This window comes from Rana temporaria, chromosome 5 (genome assembly GCF_905171775.1).
Source record: "Rana temporaria chromosome 5, aRanTem1.1, whole genome shotgun sequence".
NCBI classification, from domain to species: Eukaryota; Metazoa; Chordata; class Amphibia; order Anura; family Ranidae; genus Rana; species Rana temporaria.
In genome coordinates this window covers 346,709,831-346,728,885 of record NC_053493.1, presented here as the reverse complement: position 1 = coordinate 346,728,885, position 19,055 = coordinate 346,709,831, and the positions used below count along the sequence as shown (strand labels likewise).

The window sequence follows — 19,055 nt, the reverse complement described above, 5'->3', positions numbered from 1 at the left end:
TTTCTAGCAAAAAAATATGTTTTAATCTTGTAAACACCAAATCTGAAAAACAGGCAAGGTCCTTAACCACTTCAATACAGGGCATTTTCACCCCCTTCCTGCCCAGACCAATTTTTCGTTTTCAGCGCTGTCGCACTTTGAATGACAATTGCACGGTCGTGCGACGTGGCTCCCAAACAAAATTTACGCCCTTTTTTTCCCACAAATAGAGCTTTCTTTTGGTGGTATTTGATCACCTCTGCGGTTTTTATTTTTTGCACCATAAACAAAAGAGCGACAATTTTGAAAAAAACACTATCTTTTACTTTTTGATTTAATAAATATCATAATTTTTTTTTAAAAAACTTTTTTTTCCCTCCAGTTTAGACCAATACGTATTCTTCTACATATTTCTGGTAAAAAAAAAAATCGCAATAAGCGTATTTGATCGGTTTGCACAAAAGTTCTAGCGTCTACAAAATAGGGAATAGAATTATGGCATTTTTATTTTTTTACTAGTAATGGCAGCGATCTGCGATTTTTATTGTGACCGTGACTTTGCGGCAGACATATCGGACACTTTTGACACATTTTTGGGACCATTCACATTTACACAGCGATGAGTGCTATAAAACTGCACTGATTACTGTGTAAATGTGACTGACAGGGAAGGGGTTAACACTAGGGGGCGCTGAAGGGGTTAAATATGTTCCCTAAAGTGTGTTCTAACTGTAGGGGGAGGGGGACTCACAAGGGGAGGAGATCGATGTGTGTTCCTCTGTACTGGAAACACACATCTATCTCCTCACCGCTGACAGGACATGGATCTGTGTGTTTACACACACTGATCCATGGTCCTGCCGTGATTGCGGGCAATCGTGGGTGCCCGGCGGACATCGCAGCCGCCGGGGCCCGCGCACCGTGTCACGAGCAATGCGGCAGGGGCGCGCGCGCCCCCTAGCGTCCGGGAAAGCAAGGACGTCATATGACGTCCAGTCTGAAGGACGAAAGGTCCCTGCCGACGTCATATTACTATGAGTCTCGGTAGGGAAGAGGTTAAAGGGTCACTAAAGGAAAACATTTTTTTCCTTTAAATAACAAACATGTCATACTTACCTCCACTGTGCAGTTCGTTTTGCACAGAGTGGCCCCGATCCACGTCTTCTGAGGTCCCTCGGCGGCTGTCTCTGGTCCTCCCGGCAATTACTCCCCACAGTCATGCGAGAGCTCGCATGGTGGTCAGTAATTGCGGGCGCGCTCCTGTGATACAGCGAGCGGCCATAGCCGCTCACTGTATCACTCGGCCCCGCCCCTCGATGCGCCGCGTCACTGGATGTGAGTGACAGCAGCGCCAGCCAATGGCTGCGCTGCTCTCAATCCATCCGCTCTAGCCAATCAGCGGCCAGGCTGAGCGGCGAGGAAGATATCGGGACCGCGCGGTTCGACGGGTCAGGTAAGTAAAACAGGGGCTCGGCAACACCAGGGGCTAGATTCAGTAAGGGCAGCGTATCTTTGTGCGGGCGTAGCGTATGTTATTTACGCTACGCAGGGCTTTTTTTCTCAGAGAATAGGTGCAGGAACTCCCTCCTTTCTGAGTCACCTCTTGTGTCCACCCCCTACCCATCTCAAAGCATCATTCCTTGGTTCCACCCCCTCCCCACCTCCCAAGCACCATTAATTTTCTCCACTTCCGAGCACTATTCCTTGGTTCCACCCCCTACCCACCTCCAAGCACCATTCATTGGTTCCACCCCCTACCCACCTCTGAGCGCCATTCCTTGTGCCACCCCCTACCCACTTCCGAGCACCATTCCTTTTCTCCACCCCCTACCCACCTCTGAGCACCATTCCTTGGTTCCACCCCCTACCCACCTCCAAGCACCATTCATTGGTTCCACCCCCTACCCACCTCAGAGCTCCATTACATACATTTAGAGTTGGAGGTGCCGGAACTGCGTTCCCCCACGTTCCTGCTGAAAAAAAGCCCTGACGCTACGCCTCCACAACTTAGACGGGCAAGTGCATTATTCACAAAGCACTTGCTCCGTAAGTTGCGACGGCGTAGCGTAAATGGGCCGGCGTAAGCCCGCCTAATTCAAATGTTTTATGTTAATGTATGATGACCTGACGTGATTGACGTTTTTTACGAATGGCGCATGCGCCGTCCGTGTACATATCCCAGTGTGCATTGCTCCCACGTACGTTTGGGGATCGGTATATCTAGGTCATTTGCATATTCTACGCCGAAAACGACGGAAGCGCCACCTAGTGGCCAGCGTAAATATGCACCCTAAGATACGACGGCGTACGAGACTTACGCCGCTCGTATCTTAGCCTAATTTAAGCGTATCTGGTTTCCAGAATACGCTTAAATTTACGACGGCGTAAATTCAGAGTTACGACGGCATATCGACTGATACGCCGGAGTAACTCTTACTAAATCTAGCCCCAGATGTTTTTTCACCTTAATGCATAGATTGCATTAATTGGTTAAAAAGCAACCGTTCTGAAAGGTTAAAATTGGCTTAGGCAGGAAGGGGTGAAAGTGCCTGGTATTGAAGTGGTTAAACAAAGAGTGCCAGAAAAGGCTTGGTGGGCAAGTGGCAGAAAAGAACGTGCTGATGAAGCAGAATGGGTGGCATTAGGGATCATGGATGATGACCAGTGTAGTTGTCAGAGGAGAGAGAGGGAGGGAGCAGCCAGACATGTCAGAGCTGCCTGGGACAGAGGGCGGGGAGGAAGGTGGGGAGTGGAAGGATCACTACTCCTCACACATATGAGACTTGGGGCTTCTTATCACACCAACACCATGGACAGTGCTGAGCAAGGTAAGGGGCACAGGTGGGATCAGCATGCATGACCTACAAGTGCTGTGTGTGTCCTCACCCCTCTGTCATTTCACCCATTGCTCTGTATAGAGCTGCCATGTGTGCCTGGCAGGATGTGGATGGTGTGCACAGCTGCCTCCAATCCAGATGGTAGGGATCACACCAGGGCAGGCTGTTACTTTGTGGCTTGTTGATCCCTTTCCTTGGGGGGTTTGTGTATAGAACTAATCACTGCAAGAGTTGGCTTTGTGTAGTGCTTTTTTATTTTCTGTATTTGATCAGATAAAGTTAGTCCACATCTACAACAAACATGGGGGATCGGCACCCTGCCTGCCCCTCCTTTCTGGTTTAACTCTTCTGGTCCCTTGCACCTGCCTGCTCATCCATCCCATTCCCCCTCCAGCTCTGCACTGACAGCTGTGACAAGCTCTGTCCGGTCTGCCTAGTATAGTGTCTGGTCTGCCCAGTATAGTGTCTGGTCTGCCCAGTATAGTGTCTGGTCTGCCCAGTATAGTGTCTGGTCTGCCCAGTATAGTGTCTGGTCTGCCCAGTATAGTGTCTGGTCTGCCCAGTATAGTGTCTGGTCTGCCCAGTATAGTGTCTGGTCTGCCCAGTATAGTGTCTGGTCTGCCCAGTATAGTGTCTGGTCTGCCCAGTATAGTGTCTGGTCTGCCCAGTATAGTGTCTGGTCTGCCCAGTATAGTGTCCGGTCTGCCCGGTATAAAGTCTGGTCTGCCCGGTATAGAGTCTGGTCTGTCTGGTATAGAGTCTGGTCTGCTCAGTATAGTGTCCAGTCTGCCCAGTATAGTGTTATAGTGTCTGGTCTGCCCGGTATAGTGTCTGGTCTGCCCGGTATAGAGTCTGGTCTGCCCGGTATAGAGTCTGGTCTGCCCGGTATAGAGTCTGGTCTGCCCGGTATAGAGTCTGGTCTGCCCGGTATAGAGTCTGGTCTGCCCGGTATAGAGTCTGGTCTGCCCGGTATAGAGTCTGGTCTGCCCGGTATAGAGTCTGGTCTGCCCGGTATAGAGTCTGGTCTGCCCGGTATAGAGTCTGGTCTGCCCGGTATAGAGTCTGGTCTGCCCGGTATAGAGTCTGGTCTGCCCGGTATAGAGTCTGGTCTGCCCGGTATAGAGTCTGGTCTGCCCGGTATAGAGTCTGGTCTGCCCGGTATAGAGTCTGGTCTGCCCGGTATAGAGTCTGGTCTGCCCGGTATAGAGTCTGGTCTGCCCGGTATAGAGTCTGGTCTGCCCGGTATAGAGTCTGGTCTGCCCGGTATAGAGTCTGGTCTGCCCGGTATAGAGTCTGGTCTGCCCGGTATAGAGTCTGGTCTGCCCGGTATAGAGTCTGGTCTGCCCGGTATAGAGTCTGGTCTGCCCGGTATAGAGTCTGGTCTGCCCGGTATAGAGTCTGGTCTGCCCGGTATAGAGTCTGGTCTGCCCGGTATAGAGTCTGGTCTGCCCAGTTTAGTGTTATAGTGTCTGGTCTGCCCAGTTTAGTGTTATAGTGTCTGGTCTACCCAGTATAGTGTTATAGTGTCTGGTCTACCCAGTTTAGTGTTATAGTGTCTGGTCTACCCAGTTTAGTGTTATAGTGTCTGGTCTACCCAGTTTAGTGTTATAGGGGTAGATTCACGTAGAATGGCGTATTTTTGTGAGGGCGTAACGTATCCTATTTACGTTACGCCTCCGCAACATTTACAGGCAAGTGCCATATTCTCAAAAGAAAGTTGCGGCAGGGTAGCGTAAATAGGCCGGCGTAAGCCCGCCTAATTCAAATTGTGAAGAAGTGGGCGTGTGTTATGTAAATTAACCATGACCCGACGTGATTGACGTTTTTCACGAACAGGGCATGCACCGTCCATGGAATTTCCCAGTGTGCATTGCTCCAAAGTACGCCGCAAGGACGTATTGGTTTCGACGTGAACGTAAATGACGTCCAGCCCCATTCACGGACGACTTACGCAAACAACGTAAATTTTTCAAATTTCGTCGCAGGAACGGCGGCCATACTTAACATTGGTACGCCGCATATACGCCTCATATAGCAGGGGTAACTTTACGCCGGGAAAAACCTAACGTAAACGGCGTAACTGTACTGCGTCGGCCGGGCGTACGTTTTTGAATTCGCGTATCTAGCTGATTTACATATTCTAGGCGTAAATCAGCGTACACGCCCCTAGCGGCCAGCGTAAATATGCAGTTAAGATCCGACGGCGTAAGAGACTTACGCCGGACGGATCTAATAGAAATCTATGCGTAACTGATTCTAAGAATCAGGCGCAAAGTTACGACTGGCCAAACTCAGAGATACGTCGTCGTATCTCCTTTCTGAATCTGGCCCATAGAGTCTGGTCTGCCCGGTATAGAGTCTGGTCTGCCCAGTATAGAGTCTGGTCTGCCCGGTATAGTGTCTGGTCTGCCCGGTATAGTGTCTGGTCTGCCCAGTATAGTGTCTGGTCTGCCCAGTATAGTGTCTGGTCACAGCCAATCTGTGTGTTTGTAAAGCTGGCTGGGTTGATCAGTACCGTCTTGTGTTGGGAATGATAGACATGTCTGAAAATAAATGAAAGTATGCAAAGATCCTGTATGAGTTACAATGTCCCCTTTGTATGGAACACTAAGGACAATGATCGGGAAACTGAGACCCAAAACATTTTTGTAACCCGCCGTGCAGAATGTCACTCTCTGCGAGCTGCCATGTTGGGCAAGAATAGGCTCCAAGTGACAGCTGCTACTTTTCAGTAGAGGATTGCTGGACAGGATGTGAGCTGTGCGTCTGAAAATGTTGATGCCCCTAAACTTTAATTTGAAGTTTTTGTTTTGCGATTTTTAAAACTTTTAAGGCTTTATGCACAAGGGTGTATTAAAATAAGTTTAATTAATGCTGCATGTTTCTGCCAGGAGCTGGCAAAAAAATAAAAAATGCTAGTTTTGGCGCATAATTAGACACATTTATAGGCGTATGAGCAGATTTTAGGCTGCATTCTTGCGATGACCGCTAGGGGGCGCTCCCATTGTGCTCAGTGTATAGTATGCAAATTGCATACTAACACCGATTTACAATGTTGCGCGGGCCCTGCGTACGCAAGTTACGGAGTTTCCGTACAGCGTTTTTAGCGTAAGGCTGCCCCTTCTAATAGTAGGGGCAGCCAATGCTAAAGTATACCCGCCGTTCCCGCCTCACAGCCTGTCAAGTCTTACTCTCCGGGCCCCGGCTACTACTGGGTGGGGAGCGGAGGAAGATCACTCCGCCAGGGAAGGCAAGGAGATAGGCAGGCAGGAGGCTGGCCGGGACTTGAGCCAAGGCAGAAGAAAATGCGAGCGGAGCTGGATGGACCTGCACCCGAAACTGAAGAAATATTCCCTCCACTCCAACCAGCACATGATCATCAGAAAGGGGCACAGATAATAGAAAAAAAATACACCCCCCTAAGCTAGGAGCGCTAATGCCGCTTACACACGATCGTTTTTCGGCATGTAAAAAACAACGTTTTTAAAAACTGTAATTTAAAACGATCGTGTGTGGGCTTCACATCATTTTTCAGGTTCTGAAAAACGACAAAAAAAAAATTCGAACATGCTGCATTTTTTAAGGACGTTTTAAACAATGTCGTTTTTCGGGTTGTAAAAAATGATCGTGTGTGGGCTTAAACGACGTGAAAAACCTGCGCATGCTCAGAAGCAAGTTATGAGCGTTCATAATGGAGTAAGCACATTCATCACGCTGTAACAGACAGAAAAGCGCGAATCGTCTTTTACTAACACAAAATCAGCTAAAGCAGCCCCAAGGGTGAAGTCATCTGCATGGAACTGCCCCTTTATAGTGCCGTCGTACGTGTTGTACGTCACCGCGCTTTGCTAGAGCATTTTTTTATTCTGCCCTTGTTCAAATCCAATCCGGGGACAGACTTTGTCCGGGGACAGTGTCCTCAATCCGGCAACTGTCCCCGGGAAAACAGGGATGTCTGGTCACTCTACAATAGACAGGGATTCTAAGGCCCCATGCACACGAGAAGCAATTACAAACACCTTTAAACTCACGTTTTCAAAGGCAAAAAACGGCGTTTAAAACGCCCGTTTTTGCCGCGAATTGCGCAGCATTTGACGCGATTAGCTGCGTTTTACCGCGTTTGCAGCTGTCAGTGCTTATCTCAAAGACATTGTAAACCCTCCCAAAGTTTAAAACGCAAAAATAAAACGCTTCTGAACCCAAAATTTTGCGTCTGAAAAAACGGACATAAACCCAACTGCTTTAAAACGCCAAAAAACGTGATTGTGTGCATGGACACATAGGATAACTTTAAATGTGTTCAGGGGCAGTTGAAAAAAATGCCCAAATGCCTCTGAACTCGAGTTTAGCAGCGTCTCGTGTGCATGGGGCCTAACCTGTTTTGCGTTTACTTGTTTTCTAACTACGTTTTGAGTTTACAAATATATAAATATCCCTTCACTGTGGATAAAATAAATATTACACTGACAGCAGCACTGGCATGTAAACAAACTCCCGGCCACTGTAGAAGCTGGGAGTTTGTTTACATTATTCCTTGTAGGAGTTATTTGTGCTGTTCCTCTGCCTGGCGCACAACATCGCACGCCATGTGTCCCTGGTTCCCCGTCCCTCCTTGGTGCCCAGGATCTGCATGGCAATATCTGAATGGAGAGACCGGTGATCCCTCACTGCTGAAGTAAGTGTGCTCTCCCTGCATTTTCTATTGATCTTTTTGCTGTGTGGCATTGGCCTAAGAAAGAGTTTACCTTTGCAGTAATGCTGCTGTTTATATGTTTGGTGCACTGTAATAACTTTTTTTCAATTAGTATGCATAATTTCATGCATGACAGAATAAGAATCCCTTTATAAATAGATTTTACTTTTGAGAAAGTTGTGTATATATTTAAAGATATTAAGATAATGCTTGAGGATGGTTATCTTTCCTATTACAACAGGTCATTTGTGATCGCTGTCACTGAAAGGATTATCTAGGATTACCCAAGACTATTCTCTGCATTTACTTTCTTAGATATTAAGGAGACAGTCATTTTTTAGAATGGAGTATTGAAGTACTGTTGATGCACCATACACGTGTAGTCTAGTGTACCTTGCTGTTTGATACCCGCTATCTAGAAGAACATTTTGGATTTCCATCACTTTGAACATTTTACATACGTTGTGCTTGCTATAGTAATCGATCACGTTTTTGAGCATCTGTAAAATGATTGGTAATTGGCCAAATAATTAGAGTGTAACTGTAAGGCCCCGTACACACGAGGAGACATGTCCGATGAAAACGGTCCACGGACCGTTTTCATCGGACATGTCTCCTGGGAGCTTTTGGTCTGATGTGTGTACACACCATCAGACCAAAATCCCCACGGACAGAGAACGCGGTGACGTAGAAGACACCGACGTTCTCAAACACGGAAGTGCAATGCTTCCACGCATGCGTCGAATCAATTTGACGCATGCGCGGGATTTCGGGACGCTGGTTACACGTCATAACCAGCGGACATGTCCGATTAGGTGTACTAACCATCGGACATGTTCGACGGACATGTTTCCAGCAGACAAGTTTCTTAGCATGCTAAGAAACTTTTGTCCGCTGGAAACCTGTCCGCTAGGCCGTACACACGGTCGGACTTGTCCGTGGAAACTGGTCCGCGGACCAGTTTCAGCGGACATGTTCGACCATGTGTACGCCGCCTAGGGCTCCATTCACACTTGTGCGACTTGTCATACAACTTTGCACATCAAAGTTACACGACAAGCCGTTTTCTAATGATAACCATTCATATATGCGTGACTTAAAGTTGCAGCAACTTCATGCACTACTTTGATCCAACTCTCATGCCGCTTGAGTGCCATAGACTTCAATGTTAGCCCTCAGAAGTTGCATGAAAGTCATACCTGAATGTTATACAATGCAGCTTGTGTGCAACAGTTGTCCATAATCACTGGTCAAAGCCAAAGTCCCAGGGGCGGACTGACCATTGAGTCACTCGCGCACTGCCCGAGGGCCCCATACCACTAGGGGGCCCCATCAGGGTTGCTAGGCTCAGTAAAACCAGGGACAGTATGTAAAAATCTGTTTTTTTTTTAACATCTGTTCCTGATATGTCCGAAATCGACATGCTTTTGATGTGAAAATCCAGAGATTTTAGCTGCCCCGCCTCTGCACTGCCTCCTGGCGTGGTGGCCATCTGTAAGCCCGGGGGCCCCATAATCTTCTATTGCCCGGGGGCCCCATGAGTTGTCAGTCCGTCCCTGCAAAGTCCTATCCAAGTTGCACCCATCCAAAGTTACGTCAAAGTTGCACTCCAAAGTCAGCACAACTTTGGAGTCATACAAGTGTGAATGGAGCCTAACTTGTAATTCAGTAAATGGGTGCAAAGTTAGAATCATTAATGCAAAACAGAGTCATACGGACAAAGATCAAGCATACAAAATAATATAAAACAGATTTATTAAAATAAAGTCAGTAGCTACAAATACTGTAGCTGATGACTTTAAATATAAGGGCACTTACCTGTCCAGGGAGCCCGCAATGTCGGAACCTGAAGCCGACCCATCCCCTGGGCTCCAGGTGCAGGCGCCAGCAACCTTACTAAGGGAAACAGGAAGTGAAGCCATATGGCTTCACAGCCTATTAGCTACTGCGCATGTGTGAGTCATGCTGCATGCTCTGAATGGTCCCTGCTGTCTTCTGGGACTTGTGTGTCTTCCAGAAGGCAGCAGGAGGGAGGAGGAGGGGCAGGACATTGCGTAGTTTGTAACGTTCCGGCGATCTTTCCCCTGAAGTGGGAGCTGATACCTGGATTTGACTGGGGGGTGGGGGGGGGGGATCCAATCCGTGGAAGTTCCATTTCTGGCTAGAACTGGCCATTTTTCCCATTAACCGTGTCCATTTCAGTGAAGTCCAGGGTAACCCTGGTAACACTGGCGAATAGCTGGAGGAATCCAATGCCCCAGGACACAGGGATGATACCCTACAGGAACTGGAGCACTCTGATATCAGTTGGGGTGATGCTCTGCACAGACGCTGAGTTTTCTGGAGAAGCTGTGTGCTATTAGGCTCTCACCCGGCTGCCCACGTGCCAGTTCTAACAGTGGAGGGCCTCTAACCTGGCTACCGATCAGAATCTACATTATAAAGTGTGACCTCTGAGCTGTTTAGTAATGGCAGTTGAGGAACTTGCCTACTCTTGGTGTGTCCATGAACCCAGGTAATTGGGAAGGGCTAAATGGACCAGCTCCTGGTGACCATTTTCATCTAGAGAGAAAGTGAGGGGAAAGCCAAAATTTTTGCCTTTTCTCCAGAACAAGAAATCTTTTCACTCAGATCATCCATATCGGGGACAACCGTCTAGAAAGGAAATTCAACTTACTTTTACTTACTGTTGTTTTTCTACTTACTGTTGCACCTCTGGGATAGAAATGTCCTCAATACTTTAAGGACAGCATAAAATAATCTGGAATTGGTTTTAAACCTGCCCCATTTTACCCAAAACAAAAGATAAAGTTTTAGCTAGCCAAACGCGTAAAGCAGCCAATCAAATTTGTGAGGTTCAATCTGTGTGGTTGGTAAGGTTCTTATGCAATAAGCACGCCCTACTTGTGCCCTTTTATGAAGCAATATAAAGTGCACTTGTCATAAGAGACCTATGATGGCCTCTTTCTATAAATGGTATTTACTGAATCTGGATAAAATGCAATACTTCTGAGTCAAGGACTTGGAAACTGTACAGAAACAGGTCATTTAAACCGCATTAAATTACAAAATATCTTGTGTTGCAATTATGTACTGTATGTTGTATCGTTTATTAATGAAAGTAAAATTTAACCTTCAAATAGGTTTGTCACAAAAGCACAAAACTGAAAATATGTTCAAGACTAATGTCTTTGAGCCAGCAAGTGCCAATCTAGTGAACCTGGCCACTTAAAGAGGTTGCAAACCCAGAAAAAAATAACAACAACAAAAAAAACACTGGCTTGGTCACAAGGATCCGTGCGATCAAACCAGTAGTGGCGAAACGCGTCAAGTAGGGCCAGTTCTTGGGGGGGCGACATGAATGCAGTTGTATTATTGATAGTTAAATAAAGAGCCTTTGGAAGCAACACATTTTGGCATGTGGCTTCCATTCATCAGTGTCTATTGAAAGTGTTTTGTTTTATCTGTGTGATAAGTGCAAAAAATACCTATTGATCCTGCCAGAAAATCCTGTCTGATAAGGTGATAAGTTCCTGTGCTGCATTCTTATCAGTCATGTTGTTCCCATCTCCCTCTGTGTACTACAGAAGTCCTCCCCTCTGTGTTATGGAGAAAAGAGGAGGAGGTTTGAAGTCCTGTCCTGTTTTTGTTGTCCTGATACTGTAGGGTGAGTGACCACTGTCACCATTGGTCAGGAAGTGTCTTACTGGCAAATCACCAGGGGATGCTACCGTTTTGACTGAATATCTTCTTTTTTTTTTTCTTGTAAGCTTGGATCAGCATTTTTACACAGGACATGACCTCTAATTCTAAGGCAGGTTAGAGCCATCACAAGGTTGACTGATATGGGTTTTCTCTGCCCGATGCTGATATTTAGAAATCTGGGCAGCTTATGGCTGATATATGATGCAGATTTTTGCAGCCAATATTTTAGGCCAATTTTTTTCTTTTTTTGACTGGTTGGCACTGGCAGGTGGCACTGGTTGGCATTTGGCACTAACACATTGGCACAAGTTGGTACTGGCAGGTGGCACTGGTTGGCACTGGAAGGTAGCACTGATTGGCACTGGCAGGTGGCACAGGTTGGCACTGGCAGGTTTCACACTTACCCGATATAGTGTTACTGTGTGAAACTGACATATGTAACTGAATGCAGAGAGAGACCAGCTGTCAAAATTCAGCAATGATGTGGGGGGTGGGCGGGGACCGGGGTGGGCGGGACCCAGCAGCTATGAAAAACCAGCCAATGACTGTACTGCTTAAGAAAGGAGGAGGGCCACATACTTATAGCAGTCTGCCCAGATCCCATCTATACGAACAAGAAGGAATTGCGCCAAACTAAGTGCAGTAAATATGGGTTTAATTAAAAATAATGTCTTAAACAATAAATTGGTTACTCACAAAAGGAGTGAAAACACAAGCATGGTAGGGCAAGAGGCTGGTCTGGTGTCACAGCGTGTCATCTGTAGCTGCAGGGGTTCAATCTGGCTAGTCTCATACTGTGAAACCAGAGGAGATGGAAATCCAGGAGTTAGGAAGCCATAGGGAAACACAGGAGCTCCAGGAACCGCTGGTGCTGCTTCAGAACGGCGTGCGTTCCAGCGTGGAACGCAACGCACCGTCGTAGGACCGGAAGTGATGTAGGATAACCAATAGGATAACGTTTCTCAGCATCCGCTGTTTCACCAGATCCCATTCCATTGGCTTGTGTTTGATAGCTTCTGGGTCCCGCCCACCCCGGGTCCCGCCCACCCCGGGTCCCGCCCACTCCTGACATCAACACTGAATTCTGACAGCTCCTCTCTCTCTGCATTCAGTTACAAATGTCAGTTTCACACAATCAGCGGCTCTGGCAAGCGCCGCTCTGCCAATGGAGTATGGGGAAGGGTGGAAGAACACTTATTGGTCGACAGGGCACGGTGCGATTAGTTTTTGTAAATCTACCCCATTGTCTCTTTGCCTTGGACAATTTAACACTGTTTATGGCCATTATTATTATTATTATTATTACTTTATTTTCATGATGATATCTAAAATAGATTTTGTTGTATAGAAGTTTGGGTGTTAAAGCAGAACTCCAGCAATTCTCTTTTTTTGCATGCTTACATCCAACTTGTGCAAAAACAATAAGGATATGGACAGCCGCACTCCAGTAACTTGAAAAAGACGTGCCCTTTATTGGGTACAGGAAAAAATGCACTACAGATATCAGCACACAGTGGGATAAACAGCTGACGCGTTTCGCATTGAGTGTCAATGCTTAATCATAGCTATTACATCCAACTTGGCTCGATGAAAGTATCTATACCCGATACCCACCCCAAGTGGCACTCTGGATGTCGGATATGCATTTTTCCATTGAGCCAAGCTGGACCAATGTAAGTTTGCAAAAAAAAAGTCATTGCTGGAGTTCCTCTATAAATAATAATCTGCCTCTGGTGTCACATGAGCAAGGCACACCACCGCTCTGCAGTTACCTGGCACAACAACAAAGTGAGGATTCAGAGAGCAGGAAATTAACGATCGCATTCTTTATCCTTCAGGGTAACAATGCGGGGAACAGAATCAAGACTCTTACTGAACACACAGTCCTTGAAGGCTGCAGAGCTCTTGTTTGTCTGATTCACATGAATTATTGGAGGTGGCTGAGCATATGGTCATGTGAGGGTTGTGGGTTTAGCAGACATGTCTCAGCTGGGACTGATAACATAGGGCGTGCGTTGCTACCATAACACTCACTTCTGCCTTTTTTTTTCGTCTGGCTTTCTTGCCTGGGTGATCATGTGCACCATCATGGTTTTGCTCCTTCCGCGATTTGTCAATCACTCCATACTCATTAGTAACATAATATCACACACCCAAAAATAATTCATCATATATAGCCACTAGATGAATTAAAGTGTTACTAAACCCAGTGATATGAAAATACCGGTAGTTAATCCGCCCCCCCACTGTGCCCACAGCTTATAAATCTTCTTTGTATATTAAAATACTGCCACTATATACCTTTTTTGATGATCTGTATACCACAGTTACATGATAGACTGCACAGTTTCTCCAGTGCTGAGTTCAGGTAGGAGGAGATTTCCACTACATGTGACCTGGCTAGCTCTGAGAACAAGCAAATGTTCTCTCCAGCATAAAAGACACAACTGAGCATGTGCAGGTCGGCCACGTTGCCTGTGTTAGCTGGCTTTCCCCAGATAGAAAGTGCAGGAGGGGGAGGATCTGTGCATTTAGGATAAAACAGCCTTAAGTTCCACAGTGAGTATAAAAAGCATGCTATGTTGCACATACAGACTGATTTTATTGTTGTGGGTTTTGTAAGACTTTAACCACTTAAGGACCGCCTCCTGCACATATACGTCGGCAGAATGGCACGGCTGGGCACAAGCACGTACCTGTACGTCCTCTTTAAGTGCCCAGCCCTGGGTCGCGGGCGCGCGCCCGCGACCCAGTCCGAAGCTCCGTGACCGCGGCCACGGGACCCGATCGCCATTGGAGTCCCGCGATCGGTCCTCGGAGCTGAAGAACGAGGAGAGCTGTGTGTAAACACAGCTTCCCCGTTCTTCACTGTGGCGCTGTAATTGATTGTGTGTTCCCTGATATAGGGAAACACGATCAATGATGTCACACGTCCAGCCCGCCCCCCTACAGTTAGAAACACATACAAGGTCACACTTAACCCCTTCAGCGCCCCCTAGTGGTTAACTCCCAAACTGCAATTGTCATTTTCACAGTAAACCATGCATTTTTATAGAATTTTTTGCTGTGAAAAATGACAATTGTCCCAAAAATGTGTCAAAATTGTCTGATGTGTTCCACCATAATGTCGCAGTCACGAAAAAAATCACTGATCGCCGCCATTAGTAGTAAAAAAAAAATTATTAATAAAAATGCAATAAAACTATCCCCTATTTTGTAAACACTATACATTTTGCGCAAACCAATCCATAAACGCTTATTGCGATTTTTTTTTTTACCAGAAATAGGTAGAAGAATACGTATCGGCCTAAACTGAGGAAAAAAAAACGTTTTTTTTATACATTTTTGGGGGATATTTATTATAGCAAAAAGGAAAAAATATTGAATTTTTTTCAAAATTGTCGCTCTATTTTTGTTTCTAGCGCAAAAAAAAAAACCGCAGAGGTGATCAAATACCACCAAAAGAAAGCTCTATTTGTGGGAAAAAAAGGACGTCAATTTTGTTTGGGAGCCACGTCGCACGACCGCGTAATTGTCAGTTAAATCGACGCAGTGCCGAATCGCAAAAACTGGCCAGGTCCTTTACCTACATTTTGGTCCGGGTCTTAAGTGGTTAAAGTGTCATGTTCTTAAAGTGAATTTTCCCATGTAAAGTAGGGTCACGGTGTTGACCAGCTTTTCTTTCCAGGTCACAGCCCATGCTCATTTCCTTTTTTGATTATATTTCTCGCACTATTCTCCCATCATTTGATTAGAAATTTGTTTTGTTTTTTCCCAAAAATTTTAATATGCCCAATCACTCAAATTCAAAGGCCACACAAAATTCATCCGTAGCTGCGGACCCACTAATGGTTGGATTTGAACAATTATTCAAAGAAAAATCATTCGGAATTCGACACGCGTCCCTTTATCAGGTAGATGCAGGGGGCAATTGCAAAATAATGTTTTCACCTGTCAGATCTTTATGCCGCATACACACGATCATTTTTCGGCATTAAAAAAAACGTTGTTTTTCAAAAACGTCATTTAAAATGATTGTGTGTGGGCTTCACATAATTTTTCAGGTTCTGAAAAACGACAAAAAAAAATCGAACATGCTGCATTTTTTAACGTAGTTTTAAATTATGTCATTTTTCGGGTTGTAAAAAATGATCGTGTGTGGGCTAAAACAACGTAAAAAAAACCCAGGCATGCTCAGAATCAAGTTATGAGACGGGAGCGCTCATTCTGGTAAAACTACCGTTCATAATGGAGTAAGCACATTCATCACGCTGTAACAGACAAAAAAGCGCGAATCGTCTTTTACTAACACGGAATCAGCTAAAGCAGCCCAAAGGCGAATGGAACTTCCCCTTTATAGTGCCGTCGTACGTGTTGTACGTCACCGCGCTTTGCTAAATAAAAAAAACGATGGTATGTAGGCAACGTCGTTTTAATGATGAAGTTAGGAAAACTTCGTTTTTTCGACATGCTGAAAAATGATCGCATGCATTATATCCAGGAATGTTTGCTTTAGGTCCAATAGACACTTTCTTGCTTCATTGTCCAAGCCCCGATGAAGGGGGATCTTTGGCCCTGTAGCACGGCGTGTGCCCTATTCCTTTTGTGTCTGATAGCAACCATAAATAATCTCTCTTTATTTCATTGGCACATGGATTCCTTAAATTTAGGTGACCCCCTAATATTTTAGGAATTGGAGGGGGGGGTGGGTGCTGTTTTTCGGTGGGCTGATGAAGCCAAGTTATTATGCACAAATAATAATACCTCATTACAGCTTAAAGGGGAGGTCCACGCAAAAAGTGAACCTCTGCTTTTCGGAACCCTCAGGTATTTTCACCCACTTCCGGGCAAAGAGTCACGCCCTCCCCCCCCCCCCGCTGTCTTCTGGGAAACACACTGGTCCCAGGAGACAGCAGGGACCAGTGAGGACGCAGTAGGGAACCGGGCAGTGAAGCCGCAACGCTTCACTTCCTGATTCCTTTACCGAGGATGGCGGCAGGGGCAGCCGAGAGACCAGCGATTGCTCGGCTTCGGCTGCCGACATTGCGGGCACCCTGCACAGATAAGTGTCCATTTATTAAAATTCAGCAGCTGCAGTATTTGTAGCCACTGGCTTTTAATATTTTTTTTTCAGGTGGACCACCGCTTTAAGGATTTTTGTTTAACTCCTTATTAGGGATCTGTCTTGAGAGCCCCAACCATATCTTTTTTTGGATGACTGATGAAGGGACTACTTTAGTTCCTGAAACATTGCTGTAATTATTTTAGCATTGGTATCTAATAAATGGCACTAAATTGAACTTGCAATGTGCAGGTGACACTCTCTACCTTTTTAGAGTCCTTCAAACAGGATGACCAGGGCGGGTGGAAGGCGGTATAAGCAAGCGCTTAAGATAATTTAATCATTCAATTCCCCCCCCCCCCCCCACATTTTGGGGAGGAGATTGGGTAAACCAAACAGTGCTGTTGAGCTCATCCATTGCTCACACAATGTGAAAGTAAAGAGCAGTTTTGGACCTTATACAATAATTATTTAGGATGGAAGTCATCTGTTTCTAGTGATGGGCTCAGGCGTGTTCGAATATTAGTCCCAACCCACCTGAGCAATCACGCCAGAAAGCTGAGCAGCCTAGTCATTTTCTAGATAAAAAAAAAATGATTTTAACTTGTAAGAAACAAGTGTCAAAAAAAGGCTTAGTCTTCGAGTGGTTAAACTGACCTCCTTTGTGGACCGAAGTTCATCCATGTGATCTGTAAATAAACAGAAAGATACAATGTTTCTTTTTATCTCTTTTGCTGATCATTGCTGTTGATAAACATTGGCAGCTGCTTTTTTTTGACAGCTGTGAGCAGGGAACTGCTCTGCACTTCCATGAATCATAGAAATGCTGGATTAAGATCACGTGGGGGGGGGGGGGGTTGAATCGGGATTGCAATTTTTTTTCAACTTTAGTGTGCAGTGACGGCTTCCTGGTGGGATTGCTCAGGTGGGTTGGCACTAGGATCCAAACATGTCTGAGCCCATCCCTATCTGTTTCTATAAACCCTGTCACTGAGACACCTTTTCACAGCACACTCTCTACTTCTCCTCTAAGATGGCCACTGTATGGGTCCTTGTAAGGGACTTTTTTTTAGACTGTTGTTGGGTTGATGTGTATTTATATGTTAAAACTTGCATTCTTCAAGTGCAGTAAAACGCAGGTCACTGCAGTATGTGTGAACAGGGCTGCCCACCCAATAGCAAATTGGGGCGCTTGCCGTATTTGTCAGTTTGTAACAGATTTGGTCATCTGTTTTTATTGCCAAATCAGACATGGATAAGCAGCCCAGATAGGAGGCAATGGCCAATATAGAGTAGATGGCAGTGAGAGATTATGCCGTGACCTCCATTTGGCCCTTTTAATGATTACATCTGGGTGGGACAAAAGATGTAGCCAACTACTGCCTAGAAAAACTGACTGCATCCTATTCACACACTGATTCCTGGCATATATGCCTCTGCAAATAATCTGCATACATATTGAGGCACTGAACTTTTTCAAAGGATAAATACTCTTCTAATATTCAGTTTTATTAGGGTGTTGCATAAAATATATACAAAACAGTTGTGTTCTTGCAGAGTATCAAGGTTTCAAGTGTCAGTAACCATTCGGCTACAGGCGTTTCGTGATTAGGTGGTACAGCTCTTGTAGATTGGATCTATTCTCAATTAGGCCCCTTTCACATTGAGGAGTTTTTCAGGCGGTACAGCGCTAAAAATAGCGCTGCTATACCGCCTGAAAAACTCCTGCCCAGCTACGTCAATGTGAAAGCCGGAGGGCTTTCACACTGAGGCGATGCGCTGGCGGGAGACACAAAATCTCCTGTCAGCAGCATCTTTGGAGCGGTGAGAGGAGCGGCGTGTATACCGCTCTTTCACCGCTCCTTCCCATTGAAAACAATGGGAAACCGCGGCAATACCGCCCGCAATGCGCCTCTATAGAGGTGCATTGCAGGCGGTATTAACCCTTTATCAGCCGCTAGCGGGGGTTAGTACCGCACCGCTAGCGGGCGATTCCCGCGGCAATCCCGGTGGTATAGCGCCGCTCTTTTTAGCGGCGATATACCGCCACCGCGGCTACAGGTCCAATGTGAAAGGGGCCTTAGTCTATCACGGTGTGGGTGTAGAGGAGTGAGTGTGCTTTTGTAGAGCAAGTCCCAGGGAAGACCTTTGAAGATTTGCCATGGAAATAGACCCATTAGAAAGGAAATGAAAAGAAAAGGTCACAGAGAGGGATGGAGATGGGGTAGTTGGGGAGAGTCTCTGTTTGGAGCCTCTTCCAAAGGGAATCAGGGGTGGGAGCCCCATATTGTATAGGATTGTCCAGTGAGGTTGGAGGGTATCTCAAGAAGTGTTTGTGAGTTGTTTGTACTGTGCAGAATAGTGAAAGAATAACCAATCGACCATGGGGGGTGTAAGGTTGTTTCCAAAAATTTGGATGGTCGTGAGATTGCAGGCAGCCACCACCCCAAACCGAACAAACATTTCCCCAAATACAGCCATAAATAAAAACATAGGCCCGGATTCACAAAGCACTTACGCCGACGTATCTCAAGATACGCCGACGTAAGTACAACTTGCGCCGTCGCATCTATGCGCCGACCCACATAATAAGATACGCCTAAAAATAGGCTTCCTACGACCGACGTAACTTGCCTACGCCGTCGTATCGTGGGCGCATATTTACGCTGGGCGCATTTGCCGCTCCCATTGATTTTCTATGCACATATGCAAATGAGGGAGATATGCCGATTTACGAACGTACTTGCGCCCGGCGCATAATATACGCGGTTTGCGCAAG

General features: G+C 46.1%; 1 protein-coding gene across 1 annotated transcript in view; it reads left to right on the top strand.

The window, feature by feature from the left end:
• The first annotated feature begins 2,688 nt into the window (after window positions 1-2,688).
• Window positions 2,689-19,055, top strand: part of TPD52 (tumor protein D52) — a 265,231-nt gene continuing 248,864 nt past the window's right edge. The window contains exon 1 of the mRNA XM_040354487.1: window positions 2,689-2,807. Within this exon, the coding sequence (XP_040210421.1) occupies window positions 2,756-2,807 (52 nt within the window). The 5' untranslated portion in view covers window positions 2,689-2,755. The remainder of the gene's footprint in view (window positions 2,808-19,055) is intronic.